At 42.2% G+C, this 24107-nt stretch overlaps 1 protein-coding gene across 3 annotated transcripts in view; it reads right to left on the reverse strand.

Annotated features, from left to right (window-relative positions):
- The window catches only part of GMEB1 (glucocorticoid modulatory element binding protein 1), a 921206-nt gene that overhangs the window by 140911 nt on the left and 756188 nt on the right, over window positions 1-24107 (reverse strand). Inside the window, exon 9 of one of the 3 annotated variants that reach the window (XM_069622967.1) lies at window positions 543-665. The exons of 1 other annotated variant lie outside the window; for it this stretch is intronic. In XM_069622967.1, the coding sequence (XP_069479068.1) occupies window positions 543-665 (123 nt within the window). Of the gene's footprint in view, window positions 1-542; window positions 678-24107 lie in introns of all 3 variants that reach the window. One more of the 3 variants, XM_069622966.1, reaches the window with a different exon arrangement.

The raw sequence follows: 24107 nt of genomic DNA on the forward strand, positions 1-24107 counted from the left end.
TCTTGTTCTGCAACTGGAGCCCTCGCTCTGCTAGACAGGTCATGGCACATACGGCAAAAAACAATATCCTGCTCACTCTATCATAGGAAACTGTGTGTAACTCTTGGACTTGGGCCTGGATTTATGCAAGAGTTCCCTGCAGGCTGTACCAGACGGAACATTCACACAAGGTTCCAGCAACTAGGGAACCCACCCAGTCTCCTTTTTGAGAAGAATCACATGGGTACCCTAACCCTGAGATGCTTGGGGCTTCACAAGAGTACATTTAGGTTTTAAGACCCTGATGAGGCCATTAGTGGAAGTTTGACACAAAGAACATATGGGCACATGTTCATATAGGGCAGGGGTCTGCAACCTGCGTCTTTCCAGATATTTTGGACTAGGACCTCTGTGATAGCTCAATGTTGATTATAGCGGCTCTGGCTGATGGGAGAGTCAAATGTTGCAGACCTGTGATGTAGGAGGACCAATTATTTTTTAAACACAGAAAGATTAGGCACACAACACATGCATGGAGAGACATAATACACTTTCCCACGTGCCTGCTAGTGTGTAATGGAACTGCTCCTCGCTCTGGTCAGTCTCATTTTTTCTTGTTTCCAAAACCTTCTTGATGGTGTCCATTAGTCCAAACGTGTGGGCAACGTTATTCAGGACAGCAGCATCTGCAATGGAATCTGACAGGAGTGAATGCTAGCAGCCAACATGCATTGGAGTGGAAGGATATGTCAGTCACAATGATTAACTGAAGTAGTCCACAAACAATACAACATGTCAAATAACAACCTATTCCCTGCCCTGCCTCTTTTAAAACAAGTCGTTTCACAGGCTTAAAGGCAGTGAGAGCCCAGTTAAAGGGCTCAGACTTGACAGCAATGACTAGATGACATGGGTAAAGAGCAAAATCGCAGGGACACAAATATGTGTATATATACGTTATTTTTTATATTTCATTCAAATGCAGTGGTATGGTTTACAGAAAGCTTTTCACTGTTCATATTGTAAAATGTACACAATGTATAATTGCAATAGTTAAACAAAACCTTTCAACTGCAGATATTACTGACATTAACAAATCATAAAATGCCTGCAAAAATACTCCAGATGTAAAGTATTGCTCTTGGGAAAAAAATATATCATCCAGAACCAAACATGCAAATAAAGATTTCAGGCCATCTACTTTCTGATCATAAAAAAATAATTTCTCATTTGTTGTGGAATTGTAGTTCTTTCCCAAACTATCACCCAAAAATGAATTTTGCCAAATTTCAATCCAGTAATTCTAAGCAGTTGTTTTGAGTTACACCATGATTAGGAAAATAATTAATATAATCTGTCGGACTTTTCAATGTCTTTATGGGTTTATAAATATTAACAGAGCCCCAAAGAAATATTTTTGATCATATTCATTGTGTTGACTCCATCACCACAATTATTATGTAAGATCATTCGTAAAACCCTCACATTTTTCCATAAATAAGAGTAATCCAATATTGAATCAACATTATTGCCTTTAAGATTTCAAAAAGATTCTTGCACAGCTTACTGGATTTTGGAATATAAACCAAAGTTTCCGGATAAAAGAAGAAGCCTATAATGATTTCATATTAAATTCCATTCTAATGGCCTCAACGGCTAAACCTTGAGGTAAGCCAAATAGATAACGTAAAATACGTCCCTCTAATGTAGATAGCCACCTAACTTCTAGGGTTAGTACAATTTCAATGCCATGAGAAATAATGACCATTATTTTAATCTTTTACGATTAATGGTTGCCATGAATGACCCCCAGTCTCCGCATCGATTCTTTATTGAATCAAGGCGGGTCTCAATTTCCTACATAACCTTTCAATTTCTTACTTGGATGTTTTTTCTTTTCACAATTTTAAAACCTAAATGGGTTCTCTCCTTAACCTCTTCCAATGCTTGGCTTTCCACATACCATGCAAATTGTCTTTTTTGACCCCCAAATGTCATTATTTTTGTTTCCTCTTAATTGATTGTTAACTCATTGGTTTTCCAATACCTTCTTAACTTTGTTGTAAGTTAATGAGGTGTTCAAACCTGCAAAAAGGCCAAATCGAGATCGGACATGTATACTTTTAATAATATAGGAGCTAAAATGCATACCTGTTTCAGACTCCAGATATTATCGATTGCTCTCGTAACATTGCCCTCTGTATTTAACCTTATTTGGATAGTTGTATTTGCATGAAGTAATATGATTTTTTTTTTAGGTTTTAATTAGAATTTTCACAAGTTTTAGTAGAAACCCCAAAGAAAGAAGAATGGGGATTTAAGGTGTGTGGGGGAATACCCTGGTTGACCCGCCTTTAGCATGTGCTGCCCTGAGCTGGCTGCGTTCAGCCAGTCATGTGAGTGGCAGTCATCTGGCCTATAAATAGCTTGGAATGTGCAAGTACCGGTTGGGTAGATTTTAATTTTTTATGCACCATCTCCTCTGCATGTGAGCCCCGCAGCGTTTTTTTGCTGTACTAATGGATTTTTGGTCTGTTCCCCTGCGTGAGTGGGAACCTTTTTCCACACTCACTCATTCGTTTTACTCTTTCCTCAGGATGCTTTATTTATTTGTATGCTCTTTTCTTTGAGGTATTTTTTCCCCCCAAGTTGTATGACATCCTTCTGACATTTGCAGCATACAGCACTTTCTGCAGTATTGCTGGGAGCCCTTTGTGCTTTCATTTTTATTTTCTGTTACAGGGGGATATTTTTATCCTTCCTACCTTTTCTATTTGAGATCAGCACACCCTACCTTATGTGGAGTGCTAAGGGGCAACACAGTATTCCATTTCTCACTGATCCTGTAGCTTTTTGGTTACAGTGACAAGCTAATCTGAATAGCTGGTGGCAGTGGGTTTACCCTGTCTACTTTTGTGGATTGTTTTACTCCCAGGTTGGACTTACAGCTGTAGTAGTGCACAGAAGGGTCACAGTTGGGCCAAAATGGGGACTGTTACTTTTTTGCCAATTCAAAATGGCTTGTCCTTTCTTGGTCCTTCTGCCGTGCAGGGTGTGCAAGGCCCCCTTTTGTCTTTTGTCTTCGGCAGGATCCCTTTGTGAAGCCTGCCAAGGCTCTAGTGTGTCTGCGAGGACAGGAAATGGAGGAGGACTCTGAAACACTGCTGTTTGTGGTCTTCGACTGTGCCTGCTGCAACCAGTTCAAACTGGGGGGTTTCAAACAGAGTTTGAAAGGTGTATGGGTGAAGATTGGCTTTGTTCCTAAATACAAGGTATGGATCCTGAGGCTGAAGACAAGCTGACCACTGGAACCGAAGAGATGAGGAGGGAGGGAAGAGATGCCCGCAGCCACTTCCAGAGACCAGAGATAGCTTCTTTTGCTGCTGCTGTGCAACCCCCTTCTTCCAAGCATCAGGAGAACTCTGAAGAGGATGACGCTCTCCCTTAGATGAGTGGGACAAATCGGTCTTGAGACGACATGCATTTTGAGCCATTCCACAACAAGCTGTGACCTTTACGGCTGCACACAATACCCTGTGACCACTGTGCAGTGCATCGTCTCCCAAATATCGAACCCTCCTGAAACTTTGGTGGACTCCTTCCAGACCTCCAGAGGCTTGATTCCATTCCTTGAAGCCCCTCACCAGAGTGCTGGACCAGGAAAGCGAGATGAATCGACCAGGCAGTAACCAGTCTTCACTGGTGCTTTGGAAAAGGTGCCAAAAAAAAAAATAAAAATCACAGAACCCTGAAGAATCCTTTGCTCAGAGCCTCTTCACTCAACTGCTGCTGCTTCGAGATCCATCCCGTGTACCTTTTTCGTTTGCCTGACCAGGAATCCTGTGACCTGGTCGGCTGCATCCTCTTTACTTCTAAGGCACTGTGAGACTCTTGGTAAAATGTACCTAGAGTTGCTTTACTGCTCCGGTGTTGCTGGAGTGCTAATTCGTGTGTTTGGGAGAACACCCATACATACTCGGCCAGACCTAAAGCCTGGGTGCCTTCAGGGAGCTTTCTCCAAAGTCCCTGAACACCGTTTCTAACAAAGGCTTTACTTACTTCCTACTGAAGACTCTGGAACTTTAAAGAGCTTGTGCCTTACCTGTTTTGCCTTTCAATCTGACTCTGAGACACTCAGAACTAGATGGGGGATCGACTTCTAAAGTGTTAGTCCTCTGTGAAAATAATGATATTAACCTGCTTTATGCTGGGTTTGTTTCATCCATTCTTACCTAAAACAGATATTCTGAAAAGTTATTTCAAATGTTTTACTTATCTTTGAATTGCATACTGCCAGTCTACGCGCAGCACAAACGTAATTAATTGGATTGGTATGTTAAAGTACTTACCTTTTTGAAGAATTACTTTACATTTGTGTATATAAAAACGAAACCATTATTTGTATACGACTTTAGTATGCGAGTGTTTCTTTGGGCCTAAGTTCAATGCAACGCCAACACCCCCTTGTCTCCGTCCCAAAGTAAGCCTGACTGCTCAGCCATTGCTACCAACGAAACGGTAAACAAGGCCTATATCTAAGAGCTGGAGCCCTGTGTCCCACGTATGAGTTTTCTAAAGTATTACCTTTTGGTGGACTTTTGCAAAACTCCCTAACAGTACTTCAACCACTTTTATTGTCATTGTGAGGGTCTACCTCGCTGTGTTGTACCACCTGCTTCACCGTAACCAAATGAGCTGCTTGTAGAGAGTTTGGAATGCAATGTCCCGTAGCGTGCCCTCTGATCTAACTGGTAATTACAGGCCTTCTCGCTGTCGGCCAACCCTCTTCTGCTATGGGTGCCTCATCTACCAGACGTTGTAGCTGCTTGGAGAGCAGGCACTTTCCTTGCCCATTATGTCTCCTCCGGTGGCTGCAATGCTATAAACATGTTCACAGCCATGGATACAAAGTCCGCAGGATTTGACGGATTGCAGGTTCTGTATATCGGAACAATACAAGACACCTTACTTGATCCCCAGTGACCAGGGAAATTTAATATTGCAGGAGCACACACTCTACTAGGAAGGAGTTTTATCTCGGGAACCAGCGTGCCTGGCGATTAAAGTATGAGAAAAGATGTAGAGCATTTTCTGAGTTCTGATAAAGAGGCCGATGTGTCAAGAAGTGATTTTGGATTTCCCTGTATTTCCTGCTTTCATGGTGATGTCTTAAACATGTCTAGGTGTGGAATGCTGCGTATGGGTGACCTGCTGAGTGCTTTTGGAATAACAGTTGAGGAGAGGCTGCTGGAGTAAGAGATGTGTGCGTGTCTCCTGTAATACTACTTGTCTATACTATCCTAATCGTATAACTGATTAAGCTTTCCTTTTCTGCATGCAGCTTGTGGTCTTCTTGTGAAGGACATACCACAACATAAACCAATTAACTACCATTCCCATTACTTTCTGAAAACCAGTTTGCAGAGGGAGGGAAACACCACTTTTTCTTTTTTTTTTAACCCAATTTGCAGATTCCTTTTATATTAATGAGGTGAACACTTTGCTGGAACTATCAAAAGGGCAATCAGTCTGCAATTCTTAGGCAGCCATTAATCATCCGTTTTATAAATATGAATTATATTGGCTGTCAGACAACCCATTCTAGCTATACATCTAAAAAGCTGCCTAGAAATAACTGCAAATCCATATGTGTCAAATTTCAACAGCATATCTGGTAGTCCATCTGGCCCAACGGTCTCAAAAATTCTTAATGTGTTGCAATGGGGATTATTAACATTAACTTATTATGCTCAGCGACCACTTTTCTGACTCTTCCTTGTAGACAGCGTCGCATATGCGAGGAAAACAGAGGTTTGTTACCTCACCTCTGACGAGTACAATAGTAGAAGAGCCTCACCAAAAAACTGTGCCACAGTATTAGTTTTCAAATTGTTTAGTTTGAACAAGCCCTCTGATGACACGTGTTTCAGCACACCTAGTGCCTTTTTCAAATCATGGGCATTACTTTCATTCAACTTCAATAGTAATTAAACAAATTAAATGTAGCATGTTAAAATACATACAAAAATTGGACCGACAATTGGGAGTGGTGAAGGGGAGGATTGTTTAGGTTGGAAAATGTACCAAAATAAGGATAGAAATGAGAAAGATAACATAAGATTCATTTTTGTTCTTACTGTGTATATCATGGATGAAATATTATTGTGCAACTACACTTTCATATCTTAAGCTAGGTTTCCTATGGAACATATCTTACACATTTGATTCCGTCTCAGAATATTTTTCTTACAGTCAAAAGATTCAGTACTCAGGATCTAAACATCATGGTTATATCTGCATTTTTCAAAAATCCCTTGGGTTAAATCTTGTTGGCAGCAATACAGTGTTAGCGCAGGATTCATGTCATGTAGTTCGTGTCTAAACATCCTTGTTATATCTACAATTACTAAAACCCCTTAGGTTTACATACAGTTGGCAGCCGTGGTACATTGTGCTATACTTACCTTACCTAGTAGGTCTGATAATCACTCATGTCCTTTATGGCACGATTAACAGGTTAATACCACCTGTAGTGAGATGCGTCTTATTGTTCTGTAAGCACTCTACGATAGAATACATTTGCCAGGTTGTGCCATATGGGAGCTGTTCTGCGTGCCCCACGGTACGGTAGCAATAAAACAAATTCTGTCTAGGCAATCTAAAATGCCTTATTATGCCTCATGGTGTCGCCTTTTTCTTTTTATCATTGTTCATGTAGTAAAGTTAATACAGCTATGCTTTAAAGTAAGGTTAATATGTTCATGTACATGCTTCCATTATGCTCACGTACATGTTAGCAAATACGGCGTATAATTTGTATACATAACTTTGTCCCAATAATACTATGTGCTGACAATGCGTTAAAGCAAGGAGTGTGTACTATTTCATATACGCGTTTTCATTTCAGACGGGTGTACACTGGCTGTAAAGCTGTGTTGTCATACGAAAAAAATTCTAGCCCAATATCTGTGCTTTAGTTCATATCGTTGATCTGTCCGAGATACATGACTTACCAATTATGGTTTAGGTCCTTCTGAAAGTGTTGGCTGTCCTGGTAGCAGGGGAATGCCGAACTGAGCCACTGTTTTCTTTGGTCGTTATAGTTACCCGGCATGGACGTTTTCACTTTCCACGCTTCTTTTGACTTTGGCCACCATATTTGGGAACAGGACTATCTAGGTACATTAACCCTAGTGTGCTGTTCCCCAAGCTAATATACGGAGTGTGAAATACCATTAGAACTTGAATAGAAATGAACATAGTTAGATGTATCCCTCATCCTCTTTGTTTAGGCCTGGGTATTTTCCTGGGTATAAGAGCACTAGTGTTTATTCAGGTCAGTTTCACCAACACCGAATTAGGTAAAATGTACAACATAAATAGAATAACTAGAACGACAACACATTTTTATTTTGCAAATTAGATGTGGGTTTCAGGCTCCCACACGTTTGGATGAAGTAGAAAGAGACACGACATCACCTCAATGCAAGGAGAGGGTCATTACCACATTCAAGAATCGGAGTAAACACAAGTTGATGTAATTTGAGGATAGTCGTTTGCTTTTTGGGCGCGTAATTACAACCTATGCCATTGGATTTATAGTCACTTTTATGATACACCCTATGAGAATGTTTACACAGCCATTTCCATTGTATAATTCAGAAATACCCAGGCCTAAACGGGAAATGAACTTTTAAACAAAGAGGATGAGGGATATATCCAACTCTGTTCAGCACTATATTAGCTTGGGGAACAGCACAATAGGGTTAATGTACCTAGATATGCCCGTTCTCATAATATGCGGCCAAAGTCAAAAGAAGCGTAGAAAGTGAAAACCTCTGTGCCGGGTAACTATGACGACCAAAGAAAACAGTGGCTCAGTTCGGCTACCAGGACAGCCACCGCTTTCCGAGGGACCTAAACCGTAATTGGCAAGTCATGTACCTTGGACAGATCAACGATATGAACTAAAGCACGGATATTGGGCTAGAAGATTTTCGTATGATAACACTGCTTCATGGCCAGTGTACACGTGTCTGAAATGAAAGCACGTATATGAAATAGAACACGCTCCTTGCTTCAACACATTCTCTGCACATATAACATTGGGACAAAAGTTATGTATTATACACCGTATTTGTTAACATGTATGTGAGCATAATGGAAGCATGTACATGAACACATTAACCTTACTTTAAAGCATATCTGTATTAACTTTACTTCATGAACGATGATGAAAAGAAAAAGGCGAAACCACGAGGCATAAGGCATTTTAGATTGCCTAGACAAAATTTGTGTCTTATTGCTACCGCAACGTGTGGGCACGCAGAACAGCTCCCATACGGCACAACCTTGCAAATGTATTCTATCATAGAGTTCTTACAGAACAATAAGAGCCATATCATTACAAGTGGTATTAACCCGTTAATCGTGCGACAAAGAACATGAGTGATTATCAGAAATACTAGGTAAGATGAGTATAGCACAATGTACCACGGCAGCCAACTGAATGTAAACCTAAGGAGTTTTAGTAAATGTAGATATAACAAGGATGTTTAGACACGAACTACATGACATGAATCCTGTGCTAACACTGTATTGCTGACAACAAAATTTAACGCAAGGGGTTATTGAAATTTGCAGATATAACAAGGATGTTTAGACCCTGGGTACTGAATCTTTTGACTAAGAAAAATATTCTGAGACAGAATCCAATTTTTAAGACTATGTTACATGGGAAACCCAGTTTAAGATATGAAAGCGTAGTTGCACAATGATATTGCATCGATGATATACACAGTAAGAACAAAAATTAATCTTAGGTCATCTTTATTGTCTCTTTTCTTTCCTTATTGTGGTACATTTTCTAACCTAAACACTCCTTCCCTTCACCACTCCCAATTGTCTGTAATTTTGAATTTATTTTAACATGCTACATTTCATTACTTTAATTACTATTGAAGTTGAATGTAAGTAATGCCCATGATTTGAAAAAGGCACTAGGTGTGCCGAAACATGTGTCATCAGAGGGCTTGTTCAAAATAAACAATTTTAAAAAACTGTACTCCTACTGTGGCACAATTTTTTAATGAGGATCTTCTACTATCAAAGATGATGTATGTGTCCTCAACATCTAGCTGAGAGGTCACCCTCCAAGGCATTAATTTTCATCACTGCATTTCCAGTATTATCTTGTCTACCAGTACCTTTTAATGTAATTTACCCAGAATTCCTCTGAGGGGCATCTGTGGGATTTCATTCTTATTTTCCTCTTTATAGTTCACTAAAGCCCAAAACGTAGTGCGATTTTGTGACATGATTGAACTCATAAAATCTTGACATTTTCAATATATGTTACTTAATGCATGATTAACTAATTGCTATAATCCTGTCTTATTCTATGTTTTACATGTTTCTGTTCTTCATTTTAACTCTTTTCTTAAATGAACTCTACACATTTCATATCTCCATACGCTTTTCTTTTGCTGAATAAAATCATCATAATGTTGTTCTGTTTTACATTTGCCACTCAATGTGTCTTTCTGGGGTGCCAAGCCATCTATGAGATCAGTAAACGATTAAGGGCTGATTAAGGACAAGCTATGCATCTTAATACTCTCAAGTAGGACACCTTGTTCTTATAAATATTCTTAGATTTTTTTGTATGCTTACTTAATCCATCTAATGCTATGTTGTCCCTGGCTTCCTCAAATTCTGGTGATCATATCTGAAGATTAATGGAAAGGGCACAATGATCACCTCCCCCTACATCAGGTATACTTAGCGCCTGACTGCAATAATAGAGGAAAATGTACATAATCCAGCGAGTAGAAAACATTCCTCTGCCGTCATGTGCAAGAGTCTGGTAAATCCCCCATTGTTCTCCCGTTAAGCACGATCAATTCCCAGGTCTTAAAATGGAAACCTCCCCATAATTAATAAATGATCAAATCTAGACAGTTCACGTTTAGATCCCCCTCTAGCAAAACATTGTATATTAGCATTTCTTTCAATGTTTAAAAAAATGTATTCACTTTGTCTCTAAGCTCTGTAGCTCTTTCTTTCGCTGCAAGGATATTAACATTCATAATTAACTCATCATTGTTAGAGATTCCATTTCCACTTACATCTAATAATTAAAATGTTCAGACTATCCATTTTTATCTCTTTTAAAATGATGGGGAGAAACTTTTTAGATGCCATTGAAAACTGCCTAAAGGTCGACCCTTGGGGCTCTTGCTTGGCTTTTTGACAATCAACAATATCTATCTATAACAAGTGGTTCTTCCAGCCAAACCTCCTGCAAACACAACATCCGATTCTTTCAAAAAGAATATATTCTTTTAATTGTTAAAAAACTATTTAAAAAAACTCTGGGATTCCAGGATGCAAGGTAAACCTACTGCCATACTTCCTCCGGTAACCATGACCAGTCCACAAACTGTTCTTCAAACTCTTCTCCTTTTACTACAGTAACATTTATGACCCATGTGGTCCTTGCATTTAGGTTTTCATCAAACCTAGAAATATCCCAAATATGTTATGTTCCAGATCCCTTATCTTGATGCCCGTACTGTTCTGAAAAATCAACACTAATGCCAGACATTGAATAATTTATCAGATATTTTTCATTCCCCCTTCAGTCACACCCAGGCTTTCTATTTTCTTCTTTGATTTTTCATGTCTCCACATATAAAAATAGTTCCTTTGAAAGTGATGTGTTTAAGACATTTCTTTTGATAGTACATCATACAATTTGAAAGGGCTGTGTGTAAGACATTTCTTTTGATAGTACATCATACAATTTGAATCCAATGATAACATGAATGTATGCAATGCTCTTAGAGATGAAGGCGCCAAAGTCTTACATTTAGAAAGTGTTTTACATGCAGAGTTTATTAAACTTATCCTTAAATCGTTCTGCAAATCAGTCAAACTTTCATCCAATGTTTGTCGTTTGAAGTCAATTGTTCTTGATTATTACCAGTTTGTGCTGTTGTGAGGGGTCAGAAATGATAGTTGGCACAAAGTTGTAATATTCTCAACATTAGTCATTTATTAAAAGAAAAAGGGGTTTTGATAAAGGCCTAACTGTCCATATCCTAAAGAAAGTGTCCCTGCCTAGTAAACTAAAACTCAAGCAAGCCGACTTTGGTGTCCAAAATATATCTGACCCTCACACCAACATACATAATCAAAAGGTGAAAGGTAAATGCCTGGGTTTTCAACAAAACAAATGTGTGCAAAAGATCAAATGTGTAATACCAACAAAACAATCCTTGTGTCAGGGGTTGAATTCCCATACCCTGAACTGTTTCAGGAAAAATAGTCAAAATGTTCTGCTCCAACAATGGCTTGATAAAGTTAATGAAAAAGTCTCCTTCACCCAATACTTTCCCTAGGATGGCAAAGTAAATGTCTTTTCCACAACACTGGCTGGAATATATCAAAAGGAAGTCTTTTTCCCAGGATGGCAAAGCACATGTCTTTTCTACTAAATAGGATGGCAAAATCAACAATTGTTTTAGATGACATTTCTCATTCATACAAGCATTCCTTTTCTGATATTGTTTGAGATAACAAAGTTTCTCTTTACCACAAGTATTCAGTTCCTGGTTTACTCTCCTGCCAGGACCCCCCCCCCCCAAAAACCCTATTTTGGCTTTTGTAAATCCCTGGTGTAATCTCCTTTAAAAAGGGTTCACTGCCTAATGTGTATCCTTCAACAGGTTTTCCCACATACCTCTCTTTTCTTTAAAGTATGACAGTTGCACTTCAATGTTTATACCTTATTGACTCCAGGTAAAACTTGCTCCAACTCCCCCCCCCCCCTTATTGATAACCCACATATTGGGGTCTGATCAAGTTCTGCAGCTTCTTTCTTAATATCGCTTGGCTTTTGGCAATGCGTGTTCCCAGTTTCCCCAAAGAGACATCAAGTATTTTTGTATCAATTTTGCCCTTGTCCTTCTATTCTACTTGGTCGGTATTCATAACAATTCCCCCAAGTATTCATTAACACAAACTCTTCTGGGTTGACTTAACAGTATAACGTGTAGCTGCGGCAAAGGGTTTCTGTGGGGCAAGCTTCCCCTGTCAGGCAGAGTTTCTCTCGATTCCTGCGTAAGCTTTTTGCCGATAGAACCAGAGTTCCTCTCCCCAGTATACTACGCCTCCATGGGGCTGCCTGTAAGCGTTTCCATCCTTCTTCACGGCTCATCCCCATGAGTCTGCCTCGGCCTCTGGGTTCACTTCTCGCTCTGCGCTTTCTGCAGCTCTCCTCTCTCCCAGTCTACTGCTTGCAGGTGATTTTCAAGTTTAAATGTCCCTGACCAGAAGCCTGCACGTTGTACTTGGTGTCACTTTCACTTCACATTGACTCCTTGCTCTTCCTCTTCGTTGTCTCAGCACTTGAGGCTTTCTGGGAATCAGAATTTCAGATTGTTTGAAGGTACATTGTGTGGGCTACATTGACCCACTGAACAGAATTTCTCCAAAACCAAACTGCACTTCAACAGAAACAGCGAAATGGTTGCGCTGGTTCCAGTGAGCACCATGGCCTCAAAACTGTGTTGTGCAGCAACAAAAGGACGCCGCCTGCACCATATTGCCAAGCACATAGTGGGCAGGATGGAACAAGGGGACACACACTAAGGGAGCTTGCCAGTGTTCTTACATATACATAAGAAATAGAGTGAAAAAGCAGCGCTGTTTTGCTGCCAGACCAAAGTCCCCATTAAAAAGGAAACTTTTTCACCTTTAAAAAATGCTTTTCTGACGCTATTTTCATTTGCTCTTCCTTAAACCACTGATCAACAAGGCCCCGACCATGCCCATTCATGTCCCCATTGTGCTTCAGCAAAACCAAGCCGGACCCCTGAATGGCAGGCTCTGTTAAGCCAAATCTAAAAATAAAAAAAAGGCCCAAGAAACTTCACTTTCTGCCGTGCACGGGAAAATGATTTTATTTTCTTCACAAGGTATCAAAGATCAGTATTTCAAAGGAACTCCAGCTATCTGGGTTATGTCAATTTCAGTGCATCTGTGCGTCAAACTCCTGCCTGCAAGAGAAAAGAACTATGGCTGCAGAACAGTGTGGGAATCTGATGGAGATGAAAAACCAAATTTAAAAAGAAATGCCAGCTTTTCACCACACATGTAAAAATGGGCTTTGCAGACAGAGGAGAAAAAAGTCAGTTTTAAAAGGTACAACTGTTGAATGAAACCCTGCACTTATCTAGCAATGTGAAGGGGATTGTGATGTGAAAATACAATGAAGGAAATGGTTCTATTGAGCAGATTTTCTTACAATTCAGAGCCAAAATAAATACAATTAATTCAAACTTCAGTGGCTGCTGGGGGGATGGCAGCAAGAGATAGGTTTCTTCCGAGAGGATGACAGACACAAAAGGGCCTCAGTAGATACTAACATCTCTGTGATAATTACTAGGTTGGACAAAATCAAGTCTAGACTGAATCCACTGACAATGGGATTTCCAGGACAAGGATATGTGAAAAGAAAGTCGCACGTCTTTGTGATTTCTACAGGAGGCTTCAGACTGCCCTGCCCTTCACCGGGGTAGCTTGGAAGCTATTCCCAAATATGGGGGACAAAGCGCTGCCATTTGTTTCCAAAGACTATTTATGTCATGATCTCTGCTTCCAAAAGGCCAGGGTTTTCCCAACTCCCTTGGAAGCAGATCCATAACCCAGGTTCCGAGTGCCAACCAGTACCAATTGGGACCTTTTGGACCCAGTCCTGGCGCCAGTGGCACCAGGCTCATAAATATGCCCAGTCCCAGCACTGGAAGCGCCGGGCTCATAATGCTTGGGTGGACTTACCTGCAGCAGACCATGCTGCTTACTTGCCTGCCAGTTGAGCCTCTGATCCTCTTCTGTTTGGAACTACTTTTCCTGTTGGGTGGGGCAGGAGCCACTCCCTAGATTCAGAACACTGGAACTCTTCTGGAAAGCAGGAACTCTTTTCTTACCTAGGCGTGGCTGTGGAAGGAGACACATAAGCACTACAGGAGGCTATTTAAACCACACCCGATGGATGAATCTTGCTTTGCGTTATTCTGCATCCTCTGCAGCAGAACGCTCATCGTGTCTTCTGCATCTGATCCTGGGCCTAAGGAAAAAGGCTTACCATCCTAAATCCAGTCTTCAGCAACACCTATAAAGACAAGAAAGAACAGGTTAGCATTACGGTCTTCAGTGACAGCTCTTCACTTACCTGGTCCATCGGCTGTCACCAACGCCTCGCGCTGCATTCCGGCATCTGAAAGACAAAGGCTTACCTACTCTTCGTGCGCTCCGGAGGTCTTCACACTGCATTCCAGCATCTGAAAGACAAAAGCTTACCAACTCTTCGCACGCTCCGGAGGCCTTCGGCGCTGCATCCCGCATCTGAAAGACAAAACAAGGTGCGTTTAAAGACATTGGGGAACTTTAATACTCACGTGCCATTACTCCTTTCCACATCTAACCCAGTGGGTATTCGGGCACCCTGCAGCCGCTCCGAACTTGTACCTGCAAAATAAAAAGACAGTTAGAGCGCATCGTGAAGCAGGCAACAAGCGCTTACTTACGTGCTTCCAGGCGCTTCTATTCATCACACGGGCTCCATCTTCAACTCACTTCAGCCCGTCATCCGCCATCGCCGGAACCCTGCAAAACAAGAAACATCATTACTAAAGACTTTAAAGACATTAGAATTACTCGAAACATACCGTTCGTGCAGTAAACGACGGACAGCAGTCCTCTGAAGTCAAGAGGCCTGCTCCCCTTATCCAGTGAAGAAACTGGTTACAGCACCCTGCCCCGAGGCAGATGGAGAGCACGCCGTTCACTTACCTAAGGTGAGAGCGTTAACCTTTGGGGTTCTACAGGAGAAGAGAAAGGGAAGAAGAGAGAGACATTCAATAACCCAGTTCCTTAATCCCATATTTTCTATCTGCAGACATCTTACCCTTCGAGTCAGACATACAGTGCACAGAGGTCCAGCCCAAAGAGCCAGCCGTGTGTTACACATCACCTTTGAAGATATGGTATACGCCCAGTCAAGACCGGCGCCTCTATGGGAATCAGGTGAGCGTTACCATTTATGAATAAGAATGTAAAGACTTTTATCTCTGCAGCAGGACTTTGTAAAAATGAAAACATTTCGCAGTTTGACCCCTTAGGAATAGAAATGGCAGAGAATCAGGGATTACAAGGAAAGTATCAATGATGCCTTTGCAAATTTTCACATTTACATCCCTTATGATGATCCACACATATGTATAAAGTTATGGAATTTTAGGCCAAACATTTCACACTGAAAAGCACGAAAAAAAAGGTAGAAGGGCAAAACAATGTCTCACAAACTGGTGGATTGGACTGCTATGTGCTGCATAAAATATGTAACCTGTTTATGTAATTTGTTTAGATGTTTCCACTGTATAAAGGTGCCATTTAGGGCAAAACTGGATTTTAGTTAAAGTAATTGTGCGAGGTTTTGGACATTGTAAATCTGACATCATTCCCTTGAAATCCAACCAGTTTAGAGCGAGGCGGGGACTAGCACCTCTGACCAATTCAGTAGTTTAGAGGCGTGCTTAGCTAACCCTGCCCAGCCATATACTTTGATGATGTCACTATGCATTATAAATAAGAGTCCCTGACAAGACTTCACACACACTCTTCCTGAAGTTCCTGCGCTGCGTTCCTGATCTGCTCCATCCAGATTCCAGACCCCACTACAAATCCCAAGCATAGCTGATTCCTACTCCAGCAAGATTATTGATCCAGAAAAATCCACTAAAATCCCAAATAACCAAAGGGGAAAGCTGTGGTACCTTTTGCATCCTGAAATCCGACTGGCTTGCTGCCCACTAACTGCATGCCAGCTGCAATCCTACCATCCAGCTGACCTTTAGTATCCAGTGACCACAATTGCCATTCCGCTGTCCTTGCCATCCGGTGACCCGAATGGCCCAGCTATTTTTGTCTGCCAGGCGCACAGCCGCGTGGTGACCAGAACCTGTTGACGGTCCAAAAATTCCGAAACTAAAAGTGGACTGTGAGTATAATCCCAACCCCATAGAAACCCATAACCTATCTTGTCTTGCCTTTGTCCTTATCCCACTCTGTAAGCCATCCTATCCTTATCCTGATAACTTATTAAAACTGTTAGAATTATCTGTGTACCCTGCCCGTGACTTTCTAAAGTGCTAGCGCCATCTCTTTTTTCAATTTTGTCTTGTGTAATCCTAAACCATTAGTCATATTTCGAGTGGTCGGACTGGTTTCCGCCAGGGTTGGGCACTGGGGTGACCGGGCTGAATTTCACAAATAAACCGTGGATCTTACTGTGTCTGTTACGCTCACCTGGTATCCACAGGGACGCCACTCAGCCCTGGTTGCTGGATTAGCCCTGGACCCATCTCGGACCTAGATGGTGTCTTCAATGGAAATTGGGCCTTGCTGTAATGTCTTGCATGCTCTCCGTCCTGCCTTCTGTGCAGGGGTGCATAGCCTTCTGCAGGCTTGAGGTACCCAGTTTACTTCTCTGGTATGAGCCCTTTCAAGTGTCTTAAGGGAGGCCAGTCTGATTGTAGCAGTCTTTATGTGGGCTTGCCTTCCCTCTTTGATTAATGTCTTTCTTATTCCCCCTTAGGTGCACGGAGGTTCGGTGAATGCGCCGCTTGGATCGAGCTTCTGCGGAATGGTGGACGCAAGAGCATACAACGATTTGGTAGGTATGCGTGAGATGCGGCGCTGTTTTGTCTTTAACTTGCTAACCTTTATTCTTTCTTCCTTTTCAGGTTGCGATGGTCTTTGATGGTGTGTGAAGAGTTCCAGAGCGATGCTGGCCTGGAAATATCCAACCAGGTGAGGTTCTCGTGAGGACTGCGACTTGCGCCGTGAGTAACTTGTTTTAATGTTGTCTTTCTCTCGCTCCCTCTCTTCCAGGTTGCTTCGTTCCGGTGCGTTCGTGGTGTCCTGAAGGTGCGGATGACTGGATGGACGACCGCGAGCTGCAGAAGGATGACCGCCGACAGGCTGAGGCAGGATGGAATTCGCAGGTAAGTAGAAACTAGTAATGATGTTCTTTGTCTCCTCTGCAGGCCCTGTTGTTCAAGGATCACTGGTATAAGGTCACTGGACACGATGAGCGTCAGGCTGCTGGATGCAGAATAACACGAAGCACGTTTTGAAACTCGGGTGTGGTTTATATAGTCCTCTAGTAAAGTAGTCCAAGTAAAGTAGTCTGGGCTACCACACCTTAAAACACTGCACCGCACGGCCTGGTTCTAAGAACCAGACTGTATGGGTGCCTCCATGTAGGCTTCCAGGCCTCCAAAGAAAAAGTAGTCCCTTCAAGGTGGTTTCCTATCCTGCACATGAGCCTGGCGCCAAAGGCGCCAGGGCTGACTCCAGGAGAGTCCATGAAGATGGTGCAAAGCACCTGAGGGCCCCAAATAAACCCCGAGTCCTGGCCTTACCTGGCATGTGGGCATGCCAGTAGGGCTTTAGGTCAAGGGTCGTGACAGCGTCCATCTTTGGTGGTCTAGTCTGAATCCTCTAGTTTAAAGTAAAACTTTTTTGTCACAATTGATTTCCTTTCCTATTTCATGGCTTCATTTTGCTCAAAGTGCACCTTTTTATATCTTGCATAACTCATCCAGTTTCATAGCTAGAGACCTATTTTCAACTCTAGAGTGTCCCTGTGATATACATCTATTCCCCATCCCAACAACCGCACTCCAAATCAGAGTATTTCACCTGTTTTTATTAAAAAACGTTTGGGTAATTTAAAACGGGAATTGAAAAGAAATGCAACTTTTACACGTGTCATTTGGATGCAATCTGTTCTAAAATTTCCACTAATTTCGAATTGTATGCCTTTTGCTGATCCATTACCTTGTGACTGCCAGTGATAGAACTACATGCTATTGTGATAAGATATATGTATATTATAATTTAACCACATATTAATTCATTATTTGCCATTTTCCGATTGCTATTTTAGGCCTTTGTTAAGGGTTTTTGCCTCTTATTCTGTGAGGGAAGGTTGGATTTTTATTCTGTCTTCTGCCTCTTTTTCCCCGATTACATGCTGCTTCTTTCTATCCACTCAGAATTTGTGGGTTGAGGGAACATTGCAGGGGGAAACCTTAACTTGGGTGCTATCTTTCCTAAATCAAAAAGTGCTCCTATTCCAATGTGCTGTATATATGTTCTAGGGGAAGGTTAACCAAGTGCATTGCTCACAATTTCATTTTAATTATCACCCCATTGGTGATTGCTGCCCCATATTAAAAATTGTATGATTTCTTTTGAATTTTAAAACCATTAAATAAATATTGCATTTCACCAACAAGCCTGGTTCATGGTCCATTGTGACCCGAGGTATTTGAAAAAAAGGGGGTGTGATAAGAGCAGTGTACCATCTCATATTGAATCTGCATAAAATAAGGAGAAGAGCATCTCAGTTGTCCGCTACATACTAGGCCGAGACCAAAGTGTGTATCGCCGGATTGAAATCCTTAAACATTGGACATTTTTGTTTAAATAACAACCACCATATACATTATGTTTATGTTTATTATTTGATAATGCGCACAAAACCCAGGGGTAGCCAGGCGCAGCAGGTACAAGGTTACTTAAGCTTAGGTTGCATACTGAGTATTTAAAAAACATAGCAAAGCGGTACATACATGTCAAAGCAAGCAGTTGGAATGAAAAGCTAACATGCCACAGTATTGAGCGAAAGTACTACAAGGTAAAGGTGTGAGAGCAGAATCATCTTAGATTAGGTTGCAAGGGTATCGTGGCCGTTGGGAGCCATGAGAATTAGTTGTTGAACCAGAGCCAGTTTTTTACCTTGCATCTGAAGTTAGAATAGGGTATGTTAGCTCTCAGTGCAATGGGCAATGCGTTCCAGGCCTGGGCAGCTCTGACAGGGAAGCTTGCTCCGCCCGCTTTAGATCGTCTGAATCTAGGAGTTTCGAGCAGGTCGAGGTTGGAAGCCCTAGTGTTGTGACTGGATGATTTTCTGGTCAGTCTGGCCGAGATGTAAGGGGGTGCTGTGTTGTTGAGCCCTTTGTGGGTGAGCGATAATGTTTTCAGCAGGAATCCATTGCTGATTTTAAGCCAGTGGTGGTCTTTCCTAATGTTAGAAATATGTGCCCTGCGTGGTATGTCAAGGGCTGCTCTAAGAGCCTTATTTTGGAGGATTTGCAGTTTCTTTATAATGGATTTATTGGAACCTGCACAGAGGGCATTGCAATAGTCCATTTTGGACATTACTACTGCGTTAGCTAGCATGATGCAGTTCGTTTTAGAAAGGTAAGGTCTACAGGTCCTGATTAATTTACAGGTGTACGCTGTAGATGATGCCAGGGTGTTAACTTGTTTTTTAAGAGATAAAGTGGAATCAAGGTAGAAGCCTAGGGTTTTTACCTCAGTAGCCACCTTGATAGTGTTACCATCTATATTGAAATTGCGATAGTTGGGACTCAATTTTTTTAGATTAGAGTCGGAGCCCAAGATCAATATCTCAGCTTTGTCGTCATTTAGGCAGAGGCCATCCAAGCCTGAATGAGGAGGTACATTTTGTTTACTAGAGCGGTGTCTTCGACAAAGTTGCCTGATAGAGGTATGAGAATCTGCGTATCGTCCGCGTAGTTGGTATAGGTTACCCCTAGTTTATCAAGTTTGTCGAAGAGAGGCTTAGTAAAGATGTTATACATTGTTGGGGAGACACATGAGACTTGTGGGACACCACAAGTGATCTGGATTGGGTCCGCTGCCGCTACAGGGGAGAATACTCTCATCGTAAGGTTAGCTAGGAAGGATTGTACCCATGCTATAGCTTCGCTTGAGAAATGAGCGGCGGACGCTAGGTGGTTGCATAATACTGCATGATCCACTAGGTCGAAGGCCGCTGATAGGTCAAGGAGGAGGAGCATAGCTGTGGTGCCATTATCCTTCAACTCGTCGATTTGTGTTTTGAGGTCAATGAGGGCCTTTTCAGTACCGTGCAGTGGTCTGAAGCCCGATTGCCGTGAACCTAATAGTTGGTGTGTCTCCAAATAAATTTTGGATTTGGAGGTAGGCTACTCTATCGATAATTTTAAGGAGAAATGGGACCGTAGTAATAGGCCTGTAGTTAGTGGGGATTGCTGGGTCGAGTGTCTGTTTTTTTAGTAGGGGCAGAACCCAGGATTCTTTGAGGTTAATGGGTACAGTACTCGTCTTAAAGGAGGCATTGATGAGTTTCAAGATGAAGGGTGCTAGATCTCCGGCTGCATCCTTGATGATTTGCGCAGGGCAGCTGTCATCTTGGCAGTTCGATGGTTTGAGGGATAGAATGGCCTTTTCAGTTTCCAATATGGAAATATTGGTAAACTTGAAGGGTTTGCAGTTATTTTGGGTGGATGTGCTGGATATCTCCTTCAGTGGGGTGGTGTGAGTTCCACTAGGGGTCAGGGAGGCTTTTTTCCTAGCAATTTTAGATTGAAGGGTGGCGATTTTATTTGCTAGGGCATTTTGGATGCTGGTGCACCAAGATTTGTCCTTAGGGACATTGTCTGTAGGGGCAATGGGATTTTCCAATTCACGGAGAATGGTGAAGAGCTCTTTAGAATTTGAGTTCGCTTTACCGATTCTATCATTGAAAGAATCTTTAGTTTGAATTATTTCCTTTTTGTATTTTTTGGCGAAGTTGGCAAGTGTGTTTTTATTGTCAATAGAAGGAGTATGCCTCCAAATAGCTTGGAGTTTGCATTTTTGGATGCGCATTTCTTTGAGAAGGGGGGTGAACCAGGAGTTAAGGTGAGTTTCACGTTTACTTTTATGGAGTTTGATAGGGGCGATCAAGTCTACAGCTTTGGTCATGGAGTTGTTAAATGACTCAACTATCTCACTAGGGTTGGATTCATTGGAGCTAGCTGTGAGAGTAGGTAGGAGAAGTGGAAGGAGTTTTTCAGCTGTGATTTGTTTTTTACTTCTTGTAGGCAGGGGGGGGGTGCTATTTTATTCTGGTTAGGTTTGGGGGGCTCGATGTTGGCTGTGAAGCAGATAAGATAATGGTCCGTCCATATTTGAGGTAGGATACTAGAGATGGTAATGTTGCAGTTGTGGTTGGCTATCCAGTCTAATGTGCGTCCTTGTGTGTGTAGGAGCTAGGACATTTTGGGTAATGCCGTGATTGTCTAGAATGGATTGGATAGGTTGGGCTTGTTTATCTTCAGCGTCATTAAAGCCAAGGTTAAAGTCACCTAGTAGAAGGAGCTGAGTGGAGTCTTTGATGCTGTTAGTGAGGAGGCTAGATAGGTCTTCCTCGAAGTTGCCTAGTGGGCCTGGTGGTCTGTACACTAGAAGTACCGTTAGTGTGCTGTTATTTGAGATGGGCATTTTAGCTGAGAGAAGTTTGCACAATGTGATTGCTAGGTGTGGGGTGAGTCTGGCAGCTAGCTGCGTTTTGGTTATGATGGCCAGACCGCCTCCTCTGGTATCAGGCTGGTCGACTCTTAGGATATTGTAATTATCCGGTATGGCAGTCATGAGGGCAGGACCGGCTGCATCATGGAGCCAGGTTTCCGTGACAGCAAGGAAATCTAAATTGTCCAAAGCCAGTATGTCAGCTATTTCAGTGTTGTGTGCTATAAGGGACCTAGCATTGATAAGGGCTCCTGATAATGTCAGAGTAGTAGTGTTATCTTTGGCAGATCTGGGATTAGGGTGGATGGGACTCCTCCGTTTGTATTGTAGGTCCTTAAGTGGTTCAGGATGATTTATCGTTGCTAAGTCTAGGAGGTTAGGATTATTGGCTGCAGAGGTGTGTGTGGGTACTGGTGGGCTGGTTCTTTTATTTTTGATGTCATAGAGTCGTGGCAGCCTAGCTCTAAGTCGCAAGTTTCTCTCTTGCAGGTTGCACGGTGTAGAGTTGGTAAGGGCCATCGTTATGGCGATGGTTAGGAGAGTCCAGGCTAGGGACCCGTGCGTGTGTGAGAAGCAGGTTTTAGTATTGCCCATGTTGTGAGAATGGCAGGATAACACCTGTATTTGGGAAATCCGGTAGGGACTTGGGTGCAGATGTACTATCACAGAGGCACCTAGATTGGGCAAACCCGTTAGTGTCTAATGGGTAGGTGTGCTGCAGCAGGGCTTCTGACTTAGAAAGTCAGAATCATGGCTAAAAATGCATACATATTGCAGCATAGCATCTAGTATTGACATAAGACACAAGGCACAACACAGTTTAAAGTTGTCTGAAGCGACCATAAGGCACAACACAGTTTAAAGTGGTCTGAAGCGACCATAAGGCACAACACAGTTTAAAAGTGGTCTAAAGCTGCCAGGAGGCACAACACAATTTAAAGTGGTCTGAAGCGACCATAAGGCACAACACAGTTTAAAAGTGGTCTAAAGCTGCCAGGAGGCACAACACAATTTAAAGTGGTCTGGGGCGACCATAGGGCATAACACAATTTAAGGAGGTCTGTAGGTGACCAGGGGGCACAGCACTATTAGAAGTGGTCTGACTATAATACATGAAACAATTTAAGGTGGTCTAAAGCTACCAGGAGTCACAACACAATTGAATTAGATGTGAAAAGTGTTTTAGAGGGGTCATGTATATATGAAGGGTGAATAGAGTTCTGGTTGAAATGTTTGACAGAAGTAGGTTTCAGGTCTTTACGTTTAAAGTGTTTTGAACAATGACAACATGCCATCAGAAACTCTGGAATCTGGGTTTTCTTCAAAAGAAGGGGAAGAACACCACATCTCTCCTGCTGGAGTCACCACACGCACGCCCCCCCGCATAGACAGCCATGTCCTCCCAGGTGATCCACCCTCAGAATACCACCCCTAGGGTCAGGAGCAGGTAGCGGCTGCCTTCCCCTGGCTACATGGGAGGGGACGGATGTCGCCACAGTATTCATCATACTGTCAATATCAGAGATTTAGTTGGTATTGCTTGTGACTCATTCTTTCATTCCTATCCCAAACCTGAACATGATATAACAAATTATCGTCAGTACTTAGAAATGTTTCCAGAGATTCTGGATCATGTATAGTTCCAAGTTGTGATGTCCAAGTTTTTAATATGTATACAATTACTTTTTTCGAGTATCAATCCATTAACTTCCATCTCCTCTTCACATCTCACCATTTCCTTTTCAACACCTCCCACTTCTCCATCATGGGTGTTAAAGGCTTAAATGAAGTAGCAGGAGGTGCTTCAGTTTCAGCTGTTACTGAAGAAACATCCCTGCTCCTTACTGCATTGGTCGTAACCCCCACACTCATTTTATTGAAATTCCGTGAGGAGCCAGTAAAATAATTTGATGATTTTCTTCAGTGACTACACATTGTACAATTAAGAGCTAACAAACGTCCTCTATACCGGTGTAAGCGGGGTTGAGGAATATTTACCAAAGCTACGAACACTGATACAGGGTGTGGAAGATGCACGACCTGGGAGGTATTAGTAGAAAAGCAAGGCTCCCCTTACTCTTCTCCCAACAACCTTCCACACACCATTCTTCTTCACGCCAATGGCACTTCTGGTGTTGCACAAGACTAACAGGGATCCAGTATGCAAGGACGCGTCACCACTCCTCCTTGGCTTCACCTGTCATGCCCGTTCAGTTCAAAATCTCAAACAGCCAGCATGTTCAGCAGCACGCGGCAAAATGCTATTTTAAGAGTACAGGTATGCATGTCAGATCATGCTGTTTCCAACCACCAGATGGCTTCTTACATCAAATATTGTGTCACCAGCATGCTTTGCAAAGACCAGCAAGCAGTACCTGAAGGTCGTAAAGGAAGGTCGGAAGGAACTATGGTAATTAAATGTTTTCAAATCGCTTGACACAGTTGAATCTGCTGTGGCTTGTGGGTCTACACAATGTTTTGTAAATGTTTTGATTAAACTCCAGGTAGCTGCCTTGCATACTGCCTTCAATGGAACATTCACGATGAAAGCCGATGTGGCTCCTGTACTCTTGTGGAGTGCCTCTTTGGAGTGAAATGTGAGGGATTGAGCATTAGTTTGTAGCACTCTTGTATGCAATTCCCTATCCATCGTGCAACATGGGATTTGGTAGCTGCGTTCCCCTCTTGGCCTGGGG

This window comes from Ambystoma mexicanum, chromosome 11 (genome assembly GCF_040938575.1).
Source record: "Ambystoma mexicanum isolate Mex_15411 chromosome 11, UKY_AmexF1_1, whole genome shotgun sequence".
Lineage (NCBI taxonomy): Eukaryota > Metazoa > Chordata > Amphibia > Caudata > Ambystomatidae > Ambystoma > Ambystoma mexicanum.